The sequence below is a fragment of the Patiria miniata genome, unplaced genomic scaffold (genome assembly GCF_015706575.1).
Source record: "Patiria miniata isolate m_02_andy unplaced genomic scaffold, ASM1570657v1 HiC_scaffold_29, whole genome shotgun sequence".
In the NCBI taxonomy this organism is placed as follows: domain Eukaryota; kingdom Metazoa; phylum Echinodermata; class Asteroidea; order Valvatida; family Asterinidae; genus Patiria; species Patiria miniata.
In genome coordinates this window covers 22403389-22422192 of record NW_024037068.1, presented here as the reverse complement: position 1 = coordinate 22422192, position 18804 = coordinate 22403389, and the positions used below count along the sequence as shown (strand labels likewise).

General features: G+C 40.4%; 1 protein-coding gene across 3 annotated transcripts; it reads right to left on the bottom strand.

The window, feature by feature from the left end:
* Nucleotides 1-3927: 3927 nt before the first annotated feature.
* On the bottom strand, nucleotides 3928-16078 carry LOC119736238 (calmodulin-like protein 3). 3 transcript variants are annotated; one of them, XM_038210276.1, is made up of 5 exons: nucleotides 15823-16075; nucleotides 11308-11359; nucleotides 10371-10412; nucleotides 9587-9750; nucleotides 3928-4013 (listed from the first exon to the last, which is right to left on the bottom strand). In XM_038210276.1, exons 1-4 carry the CDS (start codon nucleotides 15892-15894, stop codon nucleotides 9590-9592), a joined length of 327 nt encoding a protein of 108 aa, XP_038066204.1. In that variant the 5' UTR covers nucleotides 15895-16075; the 3' UTR covers nucleotides 3928-4013; nucleotides 9587-9589. The 3 variants fall into 3 exon arrangements, with proteins under 3 accessions (XP_038066204.1, XP_038066206.1, XP_038066203.1); XM_038210278.1 differs by lacking the exon at nucleotides 3928-4013 and adding an exon at nucleotides 5720-6333 and having other exon boundaries at nucleotides 9561-9750; nucleotides 15823-16078; XM_038210275.1 differs by lacking the exon at nucleotides 3928-4013 and adding an exon at nucleotides 5720-6333 and having other exon boundaries at nucleotides 15823-16067.
* Nucleotides 16079-18804: the final 2726 nt, after the last annotated feature.

The window sequence follows — 18804 nt, the reverse complement described above, 5'->3', positions numbered from 1 at the left end:
CCCCAACCGCATCAGCCTCTTTTTCACAACATGACAGATTTTACACAGCTTACACGACACAGGACTGAAATTGATTAAGGCAAGGAACTTGGTCTCATTGTCCAAAAATGTTGTTGTGGTCAATTTACCATTGTGCAATGAGGAGTGAAGAAAATTAAATAACACTCGTAGGGATTTCGGCCACGGATTAGGAGTCTCTGCACAATTACAAATTGTCAAAATTTACTCGGTGGTTTTGTTGTTATTTCAAAAATATTCAGACGGACACTTTGTGGGGGCATACTGTAGTTCATTTGCTAAGTAGTCTAGTCAATTAATTTTCGCCTTAACTGATTGCAATCTTACATCACCAGTCTTCCTCTCATAACTTAATGCAGAGGATTATTATTTCGAAAGTGTTTTAGCCACAAACTAATTTTCCGTTGTCAGAGAAGAATTTATTGTGCCCATGCAAAGACAAAAAAGCCATTAAAAAAAGTTCTTGTGATGAGCATAATTATGTTGCATAAACGCCAAGGACGTCGGCGGCTCTGTCAAACTCCATATGGAAGTCTAGACGATACCGGCATTTCTATGTTTGAGTTTAGCCATAATGTGCCGCACCAAAAAATACGTGGCTCAAAAATTAGATCACGTCTTCTCTTCCATATGACTTGTTTGTCCTGAAAACAAAACACAGTTTTACGGGGCTCGGTACTCAGCAACCAATGAATTATTAAGTAATTTGGATTTATTTTTTTGGCCAATTTCCGAATGTTTTCTTATTGTTTGTGCTCTTAATTAGTTATGCACGAAGAAAACGAATTTTGCTTCAGCGGGTACTTATTCCTGGAAGAAAGCTATGGTGCGCCTTATTGTAGTCCTTTTGTTGTCAAGGCATGACGAGAACGTTACGCTAATTCCCCATCTGCCTATGGATGCACCCCTGCCCATAGACACTAATGCTAAATACTTCAAACTTCTGTTTTAAAATACTCAGAACCCTCACAGGTATTTAAGCTGCACAGAAAAAAATGATGATCAACATGTCATCAGTTCATTTTCTTTCAATTTTTGGTAGGTTGTCTATTGACTTTTCGAGAAATTCTCACCCATAGAAGACGTCTCCTATTTTTTCCAAAGCGGAAAAAAATACTAAGCCATCTTTGAAAAAAAATTGATCCCTCCACAACATTGCAATAAAGCGCCAGTTTAGGGTACAATTGCATCCGAAATGTTCAGTATTGGAAGCCCCAAGTCCGGGCCAGAGGTTCATTGCCATATCTTTTCAATTCCCCAATTTTATGACTCTCAGAACTCTCTAATATGGAATATTTTGGGGGTAAAACTTTTCTTCATGAGCTCGGCGGATAGGCCTATTTACAGGTGTGCACCCCTACGATTCTTGAAAATTATCCCTGTAAGTAGCGATATTTGTTGATGCGTTTGTTAGTTGATTATGTCTTTACTCGTACACACGTTGCGAGCATGCGCATTCCTAATTATAAACGATGTTCCCGGCACTAGCACGACACGTGGTTTCAAACGTTGTGCTACTGCCGTGTCGAATACAATTTCAAATCGAAGTTGGCCGGCCAACTGCGAATTGAAATTATATTCGACACGGCAGTAGCACGACGTTTGAAACAGGCCTGAAGTTGGGCGGGCAAAAGTTAGCATCAACTCAATCCTCAACGGTTGCCCAGGAACGACACTTTAATGTTAACCTTTTTAATATTAACATTCAAAAAATTGCAATATGAACTTTTACTCTTTTTTTTTTATATATTTGAGTTCATATGTAGCCATATATGAAATGCCAGAAATGCTCTTCCAAAAGTTGCATAATGTCACCCATTTGCTGAGGCAGCAACAAACTTTACATAGAGCAAACACTAAACGGCGACCGATTTTCTTTTCTTTTAATTATTTGGTTGATTGGGTTTTTTTTCACAATTTATCAATGCAAATTGATATTCATGAATATCAAGAGGGAAAAATAATTCATTGAAAGCATTTTTTTTAGCAAAGAGTTATTTCTAAAGGCCTCCCCAAAAATCCCCAACCACATCAGCATTTTTTTCACAACATCACAGATTTTACACAGCTTATGAAGTTGGGCGGGAAAAAGTAAGCATCAACTCAATCCTCTACGGTAGCCAACGAACGACACTTTAATTTTAGCCTTTTTAATAATAACATTCAAAAATTTGCAATATGAACATTTACTTTTTCTTTTTTTGAGAACCTCATTTTTGAGTTTTTCCTATAAAATCGGAAAAATGATAATTTTTTGACATAATTATGTGGCTCTTCGTGAAAGCGGTGACGCATTGTGCAGTGAGGCATGAAGAAAATTAACTAACACTCGTAGCTGGGGTTTCGGCCACGGATTAGGAGTCTCTGCACAATTACAAATTGTCAACATTTATTCGGTGGTTTTGTTGTTATTTCAAAGATATTCAGACGGACACTTTTTGGGGCATACTGTAGTTCATTTGCTAAGTAGTCTAGTCAATGAATGTTCGCCTTAACTGAATGCAATCTTACATTACCAGTCTTCCTCTCATTACTTAATGAAGAGAATTAATATTTCGTAATTGTTTTAGCCACAAACTAATCTTTCGTTCTCAGAGCAGAATTTATTATGCCCATGCAAAGACAAAACCCTTTACAAAAACCCACTTATGATTTATGTTGCATAAACGCCAAGGACGTCAGAGGCTCCGTCAAACTCCATATGGAAGTCTAGACGATACCGGCATTTCTATGTTTGAGTATAGCCATAATGTGTAGCACCAAAAAATACGTGGCTCAAAAATTAGATCACGTCTTCTCTTCCATATGACTTGTTTGTCCGTCTTCCGTATTTTTCTGGCCAATTTCCGAATTTTTCTAATTGTTTGTGCTCTTGATCAGTTAGAGTTGCACGAACCCTCACAGGTATTTAAGCTGCACAGAAAAAAATGATGATCAACATGTCATCAGTTCATTTTCTTTTCAATTTGTGGTATTGTCTATTGACTTTTCGAGAAATTCTCACCCATAGAAGACGTCTCCTATTTTTTCCAAAGTGGAAAAAATACTGAGCCATCTTTGAAAAAAAAAACCGATAGCTCCACAACATTGCAATAAAGCGCCAGTTTAGAGTACAATTGCATCCAAAATGTTCAGTATTGGAAGCCCCAAGTCCGGGCCAGAGGTTCATTGCCATATCTTTTCAATTCCCCAATTTCATGACTCTCTGAACTCTGTAATGTGGAATATTTGGGGGCATAACTTTTATTCATGAGCTCCGCTGATAGGTTTAGGCCTATTTACAGGTGTGCAAACCCTACGATTCTTGAAAATTATCCATGTAAGTCGCGATATTTGTTGATGCGTTTGTTAGTTGATTATTTCTTTACTCGTACACACGTTGCGAGCATGCGCATTCCTAATTATAAACGATGTTTAACGACACTAGCACAACGCGTGATTTTAAACGTCGCGTGCTACTGCCGAGTCGAATGCAATTTCAATTCGAAGTTGGCCGGCCAACTGCGAAATGAAATTATATTCGACACGGAAGTAGCACGACGTTTAAAACTGGGCCGTGCTACTGCCGTACTAAATTGATAAGCACGGCGACCCTGTTTTCTTTGGGGACATACTGTAGTCAATTTGCTAAGTAGTCTTTAGTCAACTTATTTTCACCTTAACTGATTGCAATCTTACGTCACCATTCTTCCTCTCTTAACTTAATGCAGAGGATTTATATTTCGTAAGTGTTTTGGCCACGAACTAATCTTTCGTTCTCAGAGCAGCATTTATTATGCCCATGCAAAGACAAAAAACCATTACAAAAACCCACTTATGATAAGCATAATTATGTTGCATAAACGCCAAGAACGTCAGAGGCTCCGTCAAACTCCATATGGAAGTCTAGACGATACCGGCATTTCTATGTTTGAGTATAGCCATAATGTGCAGCACCAGAAAAAACGTGGTTCAAAAATTAGATCACGTCTTCTCTTCCATATGACTTGTTTGTCCTGAAAAAAAACCCACCAGTTTTATGAAGCTCGGTACTCAGCAACCAATAACTGTATTTAAATATATTGGTTTTCCTACAGAAGACGGATAGTGCCACTCAATGAGTGTGAATATATTTTTTTGGTGCGTGTGAATTTTTTTTTTTTTTTGTACAGCGTAATTTGGTTGCATAAACGCCAAGAACGTCAGAGGCTCCGTCAAACTCCATATGGAAGTGTAGACGATACCGGCATTTCTATTTTTGAGTATAGCCATAATGGGCATCAAGTGGGATGCTGCCTTGTTGTTCGAAGATATTAATATTTTACACAAACTGTCTAATTTACATAAAATGGCCAAACACCCATTCCTGCAAGATTACCAAGACAACAGCGAGAAAGTAAAATAACAATTATGAAAGGGCGCTCTACAACAATGCCACAATCACTTTTGATTACTGACGTCTTGGCCGAAGACTGGCACTTTGCTTCTTCGCAGTTCGAACCATGTATGCCTTCGCATTGTTAACATTCGACCTTGCATCTATACCTGATGCTAATGTTGAACCGTGCTCCTTCGTGATGTGAACGATTTGTACTGAACAATCGGGAAAAGGTGTACTATGTCCTCGCCAAACCATATAAATAAACCAACTTGTCGATAGGATATTATTCCAATATGACGGCTGTTTAATGTCACTTAACCTCTCATACCCGGGGTCTAGGTTATTCAGATATTTGGTCTCACTTTATATCATTTATTTTGAGGTCGTTGAGCTGTTTGGCTGCGAAAGTGTTCATGAAATCAGACTAATTATTACAGTTGATGGAGAGTCTGTCTTCAAGCAAATAATTAGTCTAGGGGCCATTCAGAATAGTCAATGTTAAAAAACGTCGATTTTTTTCTCGAAATTGTGGGTGTAGTCCAGTAAGAATAATTGACAATGACCCTGAAATTTGAGTTTACGAGCAACTTTTGGTGCTAAAGCATTTATTGGGACTCCAACTATCTCCAAAACAAATTTTACCAAAATCAAATTTGGGGAAGTACACAATGAATGTTAATTAATTACTAATTAAAAAAATGCTCATACATGTGCACAGTGTGTATATATAGGCATGTATTTCCGACACCTATTAAAAAATCCTGCCCCTTGGAAAATTCTGAGACAAAACTTGGTAGAATTTGGAGTTAAATCCTATTAAAAAGGCTTATAAAGACACAAATAAATGCACTGGTCATGAACAAAATTATTACCAAAAAGAATACATGATGTAACTTGGTAATAATGGATGAGTAAAAAAAAACCGAAACCAAAATGTTGGGACCATTGTTTTAGGGAAGTTCTGCATGTAGCATTTTCAAAATCTCAGATGTGAAAGCCCAATTCATAAGCTTTCTTTGAGTACAAGAATCATTCAAATCATCTATGTACTTTTCAAGTTGCGGAATTTTAAACACAACCACCGTTTTAAGGTTCTGTCCACATAGGGATGTGTGTGAACTGTTCTCGTTTTGCTGAAAGAACGCACACCTTTTTTTGTGATCCGTGGACGGAACCTTAACTGATGGTTGTGTTTAAAATTCCCCTACTTGAAAAGTACATAAATGATTTGCATGATTCTTGTACTAAAAGAACGCTAATGAATTTAGCTTTCATATCTGTGATTTCGAAAGTGCTACATGCAGAACTTCAATAAAACAATAGTCCCGACATTTGGGTTTCTTTTTTTTCTCACCCTGTATTTTGAGTTTTACTGTAGATAGTGGAAAGCTGAAGATAAGAAGATGAAATGATGGTGGTTTGGGTGTTGAAAGTAATGACACAGGACATACAATCGGCAATTCGGTTGTAGTTAACACATTATACTTATGATGGGGGGGGGGGGGTTCACCAGCAAATCAATGCTGAAATGTAGACAGGTTTTACTTTTTCTTCGGAAACAAAATTGGAGTCCGTAAAAACAATCCTTCAATGGGGGCGCTGTTCAAATCCGATGATCATAACACTCTTGTGTACAAATTATAACCCCGTTACAAAGCGGGCTCTGTCCGAATTTCGCACAGGCGGACATTATTTGCAGTATAATTTGTGTTAGTGCAAGAAAGGGGAAGGGGGTTCACATTTTTTTAAGGTATTTTTATGGAAGAAACTTGAGTCAGGGCTGCCCCCCCCCCCTTTGGATCTGCACCTGAATGGCATCAAAAATATTCCGTTGTATGTATAATGTCGGGACCAAAATAATGCCTAGCTTCTTGTTGCGGTCGAACTCATGGAAGATCAGCTAGGTTCCTTATGGGAATCCTCTCTCTTATTTCTTCTGTTCGGACATCAAAATGCTGAGAATCAAGAGAGAAAAAAAAAGAGATTAATTTTCAAAAAGGAAGGTACAAATAGCTAGACTTGATTCTAGTTCGGCCTACTTCAATTTCGGTAAACCATGACTGTCAAACAGAGAATGGTATCATTATAAAAGATGAACATTTTGCCAGTGATAATGTCAAAAGCCCACAGCAATCAAGCCTAAACAATGTTGTCGTCAGTAAATGTTTTTGTGGCCGTTGTAAGAGATATATTTTACGACGGCCATTTTAAAATCTATTGTATGTAAAAGATCGCCTCGTGGGATCTTATGTTCAGTATTAAATTTGCCCTGTGAAAACCTTCAAATGTCTAGAAATCAAGCGGAAAAGTGACACATGAACGATCGAAACAACTGTTAGATCACACGTTGAGTAACACTATACAGAAAAACAAAAAGAGCACACGGCTGTTGAATGAAGAATCATGTAGTTGTATTTTTATAACACTACATGATACAACAGCCGTTTGGAAAATAGCATAAAGTTTGTCCTCGCCTTGGAAAACGCACTGAACACACTTGTCTCACAATCACTCGGGACAACACAGCGTGTACAGTGTTTATACAAAATATCAGTGTCGGTGAAGGTCAAAAAACCAATCGCAAACTCTATCGTATAAAAGGACTGAAAATTGTTATACAGGGTGAGTAAAAATCCAGGACATGAAAGCCCAATTCAAAAGCTGTCTTTTAGTACAAGATTCATTCAAATCACTCATGTACTTTTCAAGTTACGGAATTTTATACACAACCACCGTTTGAAAGTTCTGTCCACGGATCATAAAAAAGGTGTGCGTTCTTTCAGCAAAACAAAAACAAATCACACACATCCCTATGGGATTTGTTTTCGTTTTACTGAAAGAACAATTAACTTTGTTATGGTCCATAGACAGAACTTTAAAACATTCATTCATTCGTTAGACGTAGGCATTTGCCCGTGGTCTCCTCCTCAAATTATACAGAGTTGGGATCACTGACGCCGCTCCCACCACAGCCCGTCTTTCCAGTGCTGCTGCTTTCAGTTCGTTGGTGTGACACCCAGACCATTCACGGATGTTGTCCACCCAGCGCATCTTTGGCCGGCCCACGGAGCGACGACATCCCACTGGCATCCCATCCACAACAGCTGCCGCCATGCCGCCATGCCGAACCACATGGCCCAACCATGCTGCCTTTCGTTCCATCACAGTGCTACTGCTGAAGCACCACCGGTCGCCGATCATCTCCATCAGTCTTTCATTTGTCACATGATCTTGCCACTTGATGTTGAGCAGGTGACGCCAAATGGTTCGGCCAAAACTGTCTAGGCGTTTGATGTCAGCTGCCTTCAACGACAGGGTGGTGGCACCATACAGTACCCTTGATATGACTAGGGCCCGAGCAAGCTGTACCTTTACCTCAAGGCTGACGCGGGGGGAGCGCAGATACTTGCACTGCCGAAGAGTGGATCTGCCCATACCTAACCGCATCCGAACCTCCTTGCTGTCGTCTAGTGTGTGGTCGATCAACACTCCTAGATACTTGAAAGATGTGACACGAGGTATTTGTGCCGAGCGGTATGTGATGGTCCTGTCATCGGTTGTTGGCTGGATGATCATATATGCAGTCTTACCACGGTGGATGGCTAACCCATACCCGTCAGATATATCACCCAGGGTAGTAAGCATCTCTTCAGCATCAGCTCTGCACAGCGCCATCAGAACCAGGTCGTCAGCATATCTGATCTCCTTTAGGGGGATACCACTGACATCTGGAGCCGTTAGGTGTGCTGTGCGATTGTACCACTCTCGCATGAGACACTCAGTGTAGAGGCTGAAGAGTGTTGGTGACAATGGACAGCCTTGGCGTACTCCGACTGGTGTCTCAAACTCGTCTGTCATCCGACCTTTCCACCGGAGCTTGCCATTTGAGTTGATGTAAAGATCCTCAAGTAGCCGCATCACATCCTCCTCCATGCCAAGATATCGTAGCTTTGCAAACAGAAGTGCACGATTAACTGAATCAAATGCCTTCTTATAGTCAACAAAGAACGGTGGTTGTATTTAAAATTCCGTAATTTGAAAAGTGTATAAGTGATTTGAATGATTCTTGTACTAAAAGAAAGCTTATGAATCGGGCTTTCATATCCGAGATTTGGAAAGTGCTATACAGAACTTCACTAAAACAATGGTCCCAACATTTGGGTTTCGGTTTTTTTTACTCACCCTATATAATACAATCAGCACATGAATTATTCAAATTCGGAGGTGATTATGAAGCACTTACATTTTCAAAATAAAATGCAAGGTGCACATTTAATAACATTTTAAATTCCCATCTTCTTAGGGCCAAAAAAGTCTCTGGTTTCTGGTCAGCGCGCGCTTCTTCTTGGCCATGCACGTCGGCAAAATAATTTTAAAAAAATTCAATGTCAGATGATCTGTCTCCAAACCGCCAAACTCACTGGTTTGACTGGAATCCTGCTGCTGCACAATTTTAACGTGTTTTTAGATCGGGTTACGATCGATTATAAGCTTTATGTGGCCTCTTTGGACTCCCATATATTTTGCACTAAATTTAGTCGGGCTCCATTTGCAGACGGTGTTGTAATTTTGTAATTGTTCGTCTGGAAGCCAGACTAAGAGAGCGATGGTCGTGTATCTGGATGGAACCTGTAAAAAGTTTAATTAGCGCAATATGTAATGGATCACACTAATTACCAGGTTGTCTGCTCATGCACGATGTCAATGTCACTTTGTGGTCTGACGTTACGTTTTCTCTGATTTTTGTCTTGACTATATCCAAATTTCCTGAAGAAAGTTCGTGTCGGTCGAGATCGTAAGTGGGCGCAGAATTCTCAAGCCTTATGGCCTTACTGAGGTCGCCTCAAGCTCCATTCTAAAGAATATTTTTTAGGGGATATCGAAGCGTCATCTGCAACATCAGCCGACATTTGAAGAAAGAAAAAGTAGTAGGAAATACCGCGTCGCCGCACCACGTTTGAGGCAAGCTCAGTACCAGAAACCAAAACTTGTTTTGGCCTAGACAAGCGTTGAAACGGATTTCTTCGAACGTTTTACCCTTCTCTGTCACAACCACGCAAAAACAAGCTAAACAACCAACTTCATAAACAGGCGTTCAACTCCACTGTTAACGCTTACGTTCACTTTTTATCGCAGGCGTTCTACGTCAAACGCATAATAAAGCGTTCGACTTTTAACGTACGTGTTCTGATGCTATGCATTACTCACAGCTTAGACGCTGGACTTCATGCCCAGCATCATCCGGACGAACTCAGTGAAGTCGATTGAACCCGAGTGGTTGGTGTCAAACTCCGCGATCATCCCCCTCAGCTCGAATTGGGGCCTGTTCTGTCCCAGCTCCACCATCATGTACTGAAACAATTCCGTGAGATCTAAAATAAGTACAAAATGGCACACACACAAAATGAGGTGAATTTCCCTTTTAAAATCCTGGGCCATTTCCATACCAGGCTTTCGTTGTTTATCTTTGACTTTGCCCAGTATAACATTTTTTTCGGGTTTTCTTTAAAAAAAAAAGGGGGGGGGGATTCACGGCATGATGACAACGAAATCAAATTGCGATATATATTCCATTAAATGACAGTGACGGAGAAAGTTGTCTGTTCTTGAAATCTCTCTGCAGTACAGTAACATTCCTTATGAAATTAATATTGATACTGGTGGCGCATAGGCGTCGCGCAAGGGGGCGCTCCCCCCCCCCCCCCCGGGGAAACGAGGGAAAAAATGGAAACAGGGGAAAAAAGGAAAAAGAGGTGCGAAGCTACATTGCTCAATTTGATGGGGGGGGGGGGGGTAGGGCAAATGCTCCCCTGCTCACGCTCGGGAAAATGATAAATTGTGAATATAAAGAAAAAGTTTGTGAATTTGGGGGAAAAATTTGCGTTGCCCCCCCCCCCCCCCCCACATCTAAGCATTACAATGTACTAGTTAACTAAATCTTGTGCAAACTTTTGGTTTTCATACGTCTTATTAATTTTGATAATGATCTTACCGATGCCTCCGGAACCATCTGCATCGTACTCAATGAACGTGTCTGTAAAAGAAGGGTGAAAATTTGGAATTTAAACAAAAAGGCAACATTCTTATTTACAAAAAGCAAATGACTACACCAATAGATTTTACAGGCAATATCGTGCTCCATCCATAATCATTATGCTAAGTAATGCATTTCATAAGCTAGGACAAGCGGCGGCGGAACGGGTTTGAAACGGGGGGGGGGGGGGGATCACCAAAAAGGGGCACTTGCAAACCCGTGCTGAAATGTCAACACGTTGTTTTCACCGGACACTTGGCCTCCGTAAAATCAAATAGTGCGGGGGGGGGGGGGGGGGGGGGGGGGGGGGGGGGGGGGGGGGGCTGGTACCATCTTCAAACATAGGGGGCGCTCTTCAAAACTAATGATTATATGCTAAATATGCATTATGTGCCCATTTTCAGGCCGTATTGTATGGGTTTGGGGACTTGGTTTTCATATTCCTCGTTTATGTCAAAAATATCTATACCATTATTGGGATAAGATAACTTCTAAGAAATAGTAAGATACTTTAAGGGCAAATGCCCCCTCCCCCAACCACCCCCCCCCCCCCCCAGCTAGGACGTCGTTTGGTCACCAATTTGTAGTTTAACATTATTATTTGTGTTGTGATTCACATTATCTAAAATGACAACCAAAAAAGGCAACATTTTATCCGACTTTTAACTCGGTTTCATGTATACTACTTGAAACACATCGGAAACTAGCTGCATGCAATAGACCATTATCACGCACAGCCATTTGTCTGATTTGTTCCCATTCAAATAAATGTAACCAAACGAGGCTGGAGGAAAAATAGTCTGGTTCCTTTTTGCATAAAAACATTTTCATTCAGTACTGTTATTGGATACAGGAAACATGACTAAAATGGTGGAAGCATGATATGGGTCAATACCTCTGTAACTGCTTAGTGTTCCCTCGTCCATATCGTCGAATTCTTCCGGGTCCTGCAACGATAATAGTGCACGAGCCAAAGTGGAATTTTAACACTTGGGACGGCATTTTTTTGGTAACAATAGGCAACCCTGTCAGATCAATCATTCAGAGGATAGGGTAGAAAATGTATGTGGACGTCATCCTTAATGTTGACCCAAAATACCTAATTTGAATAAATCGGTAATACTTACTGCGCAAGATAAGTATATTACACGGCCGTGTAATATATTTATTCCCATTTTTGGGTGTATTTGTATTTTGCATTTATTGGAAAGTATATTTTTGGAGATTCTACAGACATGTCTTTCCGTAAATAACATTTTCTGAAGCATATCAGAGACTGGATGATTATAAGGACTTATACAGATCCAAAATGGATACCATTATACCATAAATCGGGCGAATAGGTAAACTGGCTAATACCCCTATCAACATTGCATAGGGAGGGGCAGGGCAGGGAAAACCGTTATTTTATAATGCAGTCATCTGTGTAAGATGTGTCAAATACAACAGTGAACGCAGATGCCAGATATAGTTTCCTGCGAGAGAGGGCGCTATTTACATTTTCGGAAAATGCAAAATGACTCATTAGGCCCCCCAAAAAAGTCTCCGGTTTCTGGTATGCGCGCGCGTAGCCGTAGCCATGTGCGTCGGCAAAATGAAAAAGGTTTTTCTTTCAATGAAAGATGATGTCTCAAAACCGCCAAACTCACTTGTTTGACTGGAATCCTGCTGCTGCACAATTTTAACGTGTTTTTAGATTGGGTTATGGTCGAGAATAAGCTTTATTTGGCCTCTCTGGACTCCCATATATTTGCACTAAGTTTAATCGGGCACCATTTGCAGTCATCAGCCGACATTTGAAGCAAAACAATCAGGTAAAAAAAAAAAAAAAAACCGCATCGCCGCCTCGCTACTTTTTGGGCAAGCTCCATACCAGAAACCGGAGACTTTTTTTTTGGCCTTACCGGCACACTTTCGCAAAACTTGGTTCGGCCAGCTTTCTATGCAACTCCTCACTGGCTGAGGGTTTTGTTCGTAAACCTTATCAGTCAGCCGATCACGCTCAGTCGACTAAGGTAAAACCGCAAGCCCAATCATAAAGAATAAGTTAACCGGACCATTTTTTCTAAGAGTGTGTCTCTAATGAATGGGCTTCTAAAAAGAAGTTTTGCAAATGGAAAAGACACTTTGGAAACATCCAATCAGTTTGGATATTATGCTTCATGAATTTCTGAATAAACGAGCACTTTTTTAAACAGTATTTAATTACTATATATCATTGTTCGATGTGGTGGGGAGGGGGGGGGGGAGGGGGGCTAGAGAGACGATATATCTGAATGGCGCAATGAGACCAACAGCGGGCGCAATCATTTTGATTAGGGTTTCAAAAATTTCTACGCGAGTCATTTGCATAGAAAGTGATCCCACAATTTTTTGCAAAAAAATGAGACCGTCGAGTTTCAAAATCAGTGGAATCGTGCGAATATAGCAGAGGATCATCTCCCTAGCTTTTGGGCTATTATCTAAGAGCAGATTTGATAAGATGAGGGTCCAAAAATGGGTCCTATTTGCATGAGAAAATGTAGGGATGCCATTGGTAAATTTGGCAGTATGCAGGCTCAGCATTACCGGCAGGCTCAGTTACCGGCACACTTTCGCAAAAAGTGGTTCGGCCAGCTTTCTATGCAACTCCTCACTGGCCGAGGGTTTTGTGCGTAAATCTTATCAGTCAGCCGATCACGCTCAGTTGACTTAGGCAAAACTGCAAGTCCCATCATAAAGAATAAGTTAACCGGACCATTTTTTTCCAAGAGTGTGTCTCTAATGTGGTGCCAAAAGAAGCCACGGTAAGGAACTGTCGTCGAACGTTGGTGCCAACTAGAGACTAGTATATGGTAGTGAAAGAGTTAAACTTCACTATATATGTTTTAGTGGAATTTATAAACCCCAACCGAGTAGTTTACCCATAAAATAACTCTACAAACGAACCAAATATACAGATCAATAAACCACTCGGTATAAAAGTATGTGTTTACCAACCGTAATGCATCATCCACCATGTAGGGAAATATTTATTAATCAAATAAACCCCAATATTTGCATTAAAAAACAGGAGTGGCGGAACCGGGACTGGGGCACTTACCCCCAGTTTGCATAATGGCCGGTTTTGAAGAATCCCCCCTATTTTGGAAGCAGCCCCCGCCCCAGTAACACTATTTGATTTTACGGAGGCCAAGTGTCCTATTATCGGGTGAAAAAAGGGTCCACATTTCAGCACTGATGTCCCCCCCCCCCCCCCGCCCCCCACAAAAACAAAATTCTGGATAAGCTCCTACACCGTTTGAAGATATATTTACTGCATGCCCCTTCTATGCCCCCAGTTTGAAAACCATTCCGCCCGCTGCTGTTATAAAAAATTACTCAATACACACGTATGATCTGATACACCGTGCCCTCTGGAGACGTGCACACAAAAGGGAACAAAAGATTGTAAACGTCTCCACAAAGCAATTTATATAGATGCATACAAGGTTTCCACAAGGTTTTCGAGAAATAGATATATGGATTTTACTAAATTTCGATTCCCATTGATTAAAACGCAATCGAATTTATGAAACTAGAACGGATCGATAATAATCAGGCTATCGACCGAAGCCAAAACATGTTTCAGTTTAAATGCCGTGAAATTTAAATGCGCCCATTCCGTGGCGTTGTCAGAAAACAATTGTGATGTGTTTTTTTTTCAACTTTGCTTCAGGGTGAAATTTATCGAGAATTGCATCTGCTAGTGCGTCGTTTGGAGACAGACCACTCCAAGGATCAACTCGAATCAAGAGGTAAGAATAGAATTCTGAAGTATGGCTATTTAAGTATGCATGTGTTCACCCACCGAAAGAGCACTGAGCTAGCCGCATGACTAGCAGTGCATTTACAAAAACAAGTTTTGCAACACCGCCAGAGCTTATTGTGCACTCGCACTTGTTATATGAGACCAGCTCTGTATACCGATACAGTGTGTGTGTGCCCTTATTCGTGGGTGTTAGTGCTCGAACAATTTCAGTTATGTTTTCCTCCTTTTTGTATTGCAAACCCGAGTTGTAATGTTTGAAATTTTACATTGAGATATAACAAACCGTACAAAGGGATCCGGATAGACAAAGCTGGACAGCTAACTAACTTGTGCATATTTAATTCGTATCCGTTGTCATGAATTAATTGTATAGCTGCAGGGACATAGTTTTGGTCCATGCTATAATTAAACACCCCGTGCAATTATTCCGTCTGGTTTGCTGTCATTTAGAAGAAATCGAGAAATGTAGGCCTAAATGATTTTCGGATTTTTGGAATCAAGAGTGCTATTGACGAAAATCGTGTTTCGGGATCAAGAGATTGTGCAGTGTTTTCCCCCTGTTTTCTTGAAAACTGTAATGTCTACTGAGCTGAAACTTCAACAGGTTATAGGTTTGAAAAATCTTCATTGGATTTTGAGTGGCGTTATTATTGGAAACGAACAAAATCCATGAAAAACATATGGTTCTATATACATTTAATATTCTATAATCTTCGGTGCAGGCATTGTTTTTCTCATTCAGAATGTTTTTGTTCATCACTTTTTTTTTTAGATACTTTGATACTTGTTGCTTTCTAGGTTCGAAGAAACAACAGCAGGAAGCGGCCATAGACACCATCAACAAGGTAATACACTCTTTCAAATCTATAGTTTTACACACATGCTAACATTTGTATCCTTGTGGAGACATTTCTTTGTTCTCGTGTAGTAAAGTTTTCGAGTTTGAAAGTGAAGTTTCAAAATGCTCTTATTTTAACCAGAAATAATTTCCTTGGCTGAAATTCGGACTTAATATCCCCTTTTCTAAAACTCTTCCATTTTGCGACATATCAATTTACCTTCAAAATCCACAATTAATGAAAGCCCAATTCATAAGCTTTCTTTTAGTACAAGTGTCATTCAAATCACTCATGTACTTTTCAAGTTACGGAGTTTTAAACACAACCACCGTTTTAAAGCTCTGTCCACGGATCACAAAAAGGTGTGTGTTCTTTCAGGAAAACGAAAACAATTCACACAATGTGATTCGTTTTCGATTTGCTGAAAGAACACTGAACTTTGAGGATATAGCTTCCATCACAACTTACTTCCTTGACCTCAACCTTAATAAACTCCCCATAATCATGAAATACTCGCTTTGCCTATTTAGACGAATAGGCTATACCAGTTTCAGAGGTGGTCACGTTGCCTTTAAAAAATTAAATTGAAAAAAAAAAACACGTGTACGCGTTTTGAACGGTTAATGAAAGTAGAAAGAACGAAAAAACGAAAAATAATTCAGGGGGACCCTGGTTTCCTGGGCTACCCTTGATGACAGGCAAGGCGATCCCTTGGCTCAAACTCTCCAAATGTGTTATTTACAAATGTGATGCATGCCCATGATATTACGGCCAAACTCACCTCTCGTTCAGCATATGGAAGTGCTGAAGCAGCGTGGCTTAACGCCAGTAACAGAAGGAAAAGTCGGATCATTCTCGATGTAGGAGTGTTCGACGTGTGTGCAAGTCGTCCTTGGCACCAGACAGCAATGCGCGCATAACACCTAGTGCCCTGATATGTAAACGAACCACACTTGTGTAGGCCTAACAACTTTGAAGGCTTACCGGTAAACGAGGTCACTCATCGTCCGATGTATTGTCATGTCTCGTTGAACAAAAAGATCGGCAGTGGCCTCTATGCACAATGAGAAGAACTCGTTCAGGTCTACTAACCCGCCATCCCCTCGAGGCAATTCATATTTTTGAGGTGCTGTAGCCTTTCGCCAAGGCCATCGTGTTTTAGAACGGCAGAGCTGCGAAAGCTCGAAGCGACTGGAGCAAAGATTAAGTCAGCACGCACGAGTGGCGAAGCCACGAGGCTTTTTCCAACTTGATTTTGTTGAATTATTCATAGTTGTTATGCAAATAAGAAGAGTGCTGAAAGGTTAACCAATCACAACGCGGATTTTGCCTAGTCGCTTCCATTTTGTGAAAGAAGGGTGAGTAAGGAAAACGTAAGAGCAAATAAATGTAAGTTCAGATGAAACATAATTTCATACACTCAAATAATTTCTTAAAATACTTTTAGTAAAATTTAAATAAGATAATGTAAGAACAGTTACAAGGTCACGATCTCGTGGAAAACTAGACTCGCATTTTTTGTTTTTAAATTTTGTGCAAGCATCTGGGCGCGTCGACGCGCCGGGTAGTAGCCACGCGAGCACTAAAACTTAAAGGGAATATACATCATTTGCTTTTGCTGTAATTTTCAGAAATGGATGGAATTGGGGGGTTGGAAATATATAGCAAATATAGTTACACTGACTTTTTTGAGGTTTTGGGTTCGAAAATGCTATAAAAAACCAAGAAAAACAATCATTTTCCTGTAGTCTGGTTCCCTGACTCCATTTAAGAACAAACAGAGCAGTTTACATATATTGGGGAATTGTAAGGTCAGGGAACCAGTCTAGCTGGCTTGTACCCGTTCATGTAGGTGTGTAATCGATTGCAAACAAGTGCGATGGTCAACTGGGCCAGTATTTGAAAAAAGCCAGTTTTTTCCAACGCTGATCGGCCGATCAGCGTTGGAAATTGATACAAAAATACCAATTTTCTTGAAAATGACAGTATACCAGGTGCCATGATTTTACAGGATGCTTTACACTGTCATTCACTAACAGTCCAGCAAGGTATTTCAAAATGATTTGGTAGTTTTATTTTTTGATGTTTGCAAATGTTGTATTTTCCCTTTAAGGCTGATGATTGGTTGGAATTTTGCTACCCTTTTGGGGTAGCAAAAATCGAGATTATATAAAGAAAAACATAAGAATTTCTTGACAAGTTGGAAAAGGCCCTCGTGGCTTCGCCACTCGCGTGTGTGGTCTCCCGCTCTAGTCGCTTCGTTTTTTTCGCCGCTTTGTCTAATGCCTCCAAGTTAAGTCACGATGGCCTTAGTGAAAGGCTAGAGGTGCTGAGTATTTGATAAATCCGTGTGCGATTTAAGCACGCACAAAAGCTTCAACCAACCACACAGCCATACTGGCGCCGCCTGGACTTTTTCTAAGGGAGCACATTATTTCCAAAAATCCTGGTACTTTTTGTAGCATATTGTCAATGTATTCTTCTTCTTTTTTTTTCGAGGGAAACCAACCACACAGCCATTGGCGTCGCCTGGGGTTTGGGGGAGGGGGGTTGGCATTATTTCAAAAAAAATTCTTGAATTTTTTGTAGCATACAATTTATCTTTGTTTTCGAGGGAAATTATGGGGTAGTGTCGAGGGAAATTATGGGGTAGTGTCGACTGTACTCCAATGCAGCGACACGTGTGCACGCAAAACATGGCGACTGTGCCCAAGCTGGTTTTATAGACCGTCACTGATTGGTTGATGAAAAGTTCCATTTATTAAAAGCCAATCTATGATTGGTCCAGAAAAGCAAGGATAGCAAGGGGGAGTAAGCGAGAACGGTACAGGAACACCAGTGTGGAACTGAATAGGGCCGGTGGAGTGAATGGAACATGTTTGGACAAAATGGCAGAACTATAGCAGCCGTGTGGTTGCGAAGGCCGATTTCTATAGGTTTACGTACTAATACTTTATTTTGAATGAAACAACATGCAACTTCCAGAATTTGTTTCCCTTACAATAATCCAACTTATGGCTAAAAATCGTTTTGATATGTTCAGTACTTTTTTATTGACATTGGAAAAATAGGCCGGTGGCATACATTAAAAAGTTGTAGCACCAGTGTTTGCAATATGTGTCAATCTTTTCAAGCCTCACATATAATAAAGCTCCTATCCATTATGGCGTGCAGTAAACATTTGCAGAAGAACCTCCTTCACCAGTTATTAATTAATAAATATCACCCATTTGCCGGCTTCCATCGGTCGACACCGAGACCCACGCGAAGTCCCGCCGGGTAACGCTAATGAATATGCTAATATATGCGCTTACGGTCATTGTTGCCTCAAAATCGGCCAAGCAAGCGCAAGCCAACCTGAAAACCATTCACGTGATGTTTAGTCGGAAAAAATCCTCGTCAATCTTTTGCTTGGAGATAGTTCAAGGTGTAACACGACCCACGACCAACTCGGACCCACTACCAACTCGGACCCAAAACCAACTCGGTCCCCAAGCACGACCAACTTGGGCCCAACAATTACTCAATCATTAGTTTCAGGGATTACATTTAGTCACCGTTTTCACGAAGAGCCACATGTCAAAAATTATCATTTTTTCGATTTTGATTTTTTTCAATATTTTGCTTTAAAACAATGTACTTAACCATTTTGACATGTTTTTGTAAGCAAAACATCATTAATTTCCAAGTTACATTAATGTTGCAAGGGGCCAAAATCTCGATAAATGAATTTTGCGTTTTCACAAAGAGCCACATACATTTT